The sequence below is a fragment of the Gavialis gangeticus genome, unplaced genomic scaffold (assembly GCF_001723915.1).
Source record: "Gavialis gangeticus isolate Ggan-Ray unplaced genomic scaffold, GavGan_comp1, whole genome shotgun sequence".
Taxonomy (NCBI): domain Eukaryota; kingdom Metazoa; phylum Chordata; order Crocodylia; family Gavialidae; genus Gavialis; species Gavialis gangeticus.
Genome location: NW_017728993.1, coordinates 41,081,891 through 41,083,641, shown reverse-complemented (window position 1 = coordinate 41,083,641; position 1,751 = coordinate 41,081,891). Strand labels below are relative to the sequence as shown.

Below are 1,751 nucleotides of genomic sequence, written 5' to 3'. Positions count from 1 at the left end.
TGAAACCCATGCCACACTGGATCCTCAACAGACCCTCCTCCCCACATGTTTCTTCCCTAACCTATTCTAAGTCCCTACTAATATCTGTGTTACAGGTTTCTCTGTGGACCAGGTTGTTGGGTGCAAAGGAGAAAATAAATAACGGTGTTATCCAGTCTGTATTCCAAATTTGTCTTTGTACTCTCTTCCTAGATTTGATTAAACTCTCTTGTTGAGGAATGCATTTTTTTTTAAAAGTGGGTTAGAGAGAAACTCTTGAAATGCTTCTATTGTCCTGGCTTGCAGAGCAAGGAACTGCATTCAGTCCCCTGCAGGTCATTGGCTGGCCAGCCTTTACTTCTGTGAGATATTAATAATATTCAGAGATGGATTGGATCTACTGAAAGTCAGATTATTTTGTTGAAATGTCTAGCAGTTGGAAGTCAGCTATGTCGGAGAGCAAATAGCTCAGGCCCATCTGGTTGTTGTTGTATAGCACTTTCAACAAGGAAACAGCCTGGCAGTCTCGAAACTAGTTCTTAAACTGGCTGATATTCTTATAGTGAAGTTGAACTTGCTTCTTGCAGCTGTTTATGGGACAGGATCTTTGACATTTTGACTAACGCAGTTAAGTGGTACAAATAAAAACTAATTGAAGGCACAGCTTTGAGTGGTGGCTTCAGTAGCTTTAGAAATATGGTAGATCTGGGGCTGTGCGTTAGGACTTGCTCTTACATTAAAGTTTAAAAACTTGCTTACGTTTACAAAACAGCTACTGGGGATAAAAGTATAAGTGGGTTATTAATTGTTGCTGTTCAAAATCTTTAAAGCTCTTTATCTTCTAGGCTTATTCATTAGTGGATCGTGAGGTTGGATACTGTCAAGGAAGTGCTTTTATAGTTGGGCTGCTGCTTATGCAGGTAAACAGAGCGTTATATTAAACATTTGACATTAAAGGTTCTACATATGCCAGTATAGTGTTCTTAGGTGATTAATTTTCTTTTTGCATCACTTACTGCAGTAGACTGTCTAGATACTTCACTGGGCAAAGGTGTTTTAAAGATGCTGTACAAAATTGAAATGATCTACTTCTAGTTTTAATTTACTTACATGTTACCTTGCTTTTGTCTTTACTAAGGAACATCTCATTAGAAGGAGTGACCTTTCTTGCTGGAGAGGACAAATTTACTTCTCAGTTTTTCTCAGAACTTGGGGGAGACCTTATCCTCACAAATTACTTCAGCATAGTGTTACCTCAGCTATGCATTAATTATCTATTTCAGCCTTATTGAGCTTAACTGTCCTCTGACTATGAAGCTTTGCTTGAATTAACTTGCCAAACTTAAACTCTCACTCATATTTCACTCTAAGGACTGCTTTAGCAGTTTAGATTAGGTTTGTGTTGGCAAAAGGCCAACACTTATAATAGCAAAATGAACCTGAAATGATCCAGTGTCTTCTGGGGTGTACCACAGGAAGTGATTAAGGACCTTGAAATTTTTTAAAAAATTATTTGTATTGTGCCTTTTTGTTTCTAATGTAGATGCCAGAAGAGGAAGCCTTCTGTGTGTTTGTTAAATTAATGCAAGATTATAGACTTCGAGAACTCTTCAAACCAAGTATGGCTGAGCTGGGCCTTTGCATGTACCAATTTGAATGCATGATACAGGTACATGCAAAATTGGTTAAGTGTATAGTATCTTATGTACTTGGCTATTTGTAGGCAGACTTCAGTTTCATACACATACAAAATATTTTTTGCAGATATTTGA

General features: G+C 37.6%; 1 protein-coding gene across 2 annotated transcripts in view; it reads left to right on the top strand.

Moving 5' to 3' along the window:
- Positions 1 to 1,751, top strand: part of EVI5 (ecotropic viral integration site 5) — a 221,754-nt gene that overhangs the window by 94,770 nt on the left and 125,233 nt on the right. For both annotated transcript variants that reach the window (XM_019501612.1, XM_019501611.1), the window contains exons 5-6: positions 825 to 899; positions 1,523 to 1,648. In XM_019501612.1, the coding sequence (XP_019357157.1) occupies positions 825 to 899; positions 1,523 to 1,648 (201 nt within the window). The remainder of the gene's footprint in view (positions 1 to 824; positions 900 to 1,522; positions 1,649 to 1,751) is intronic.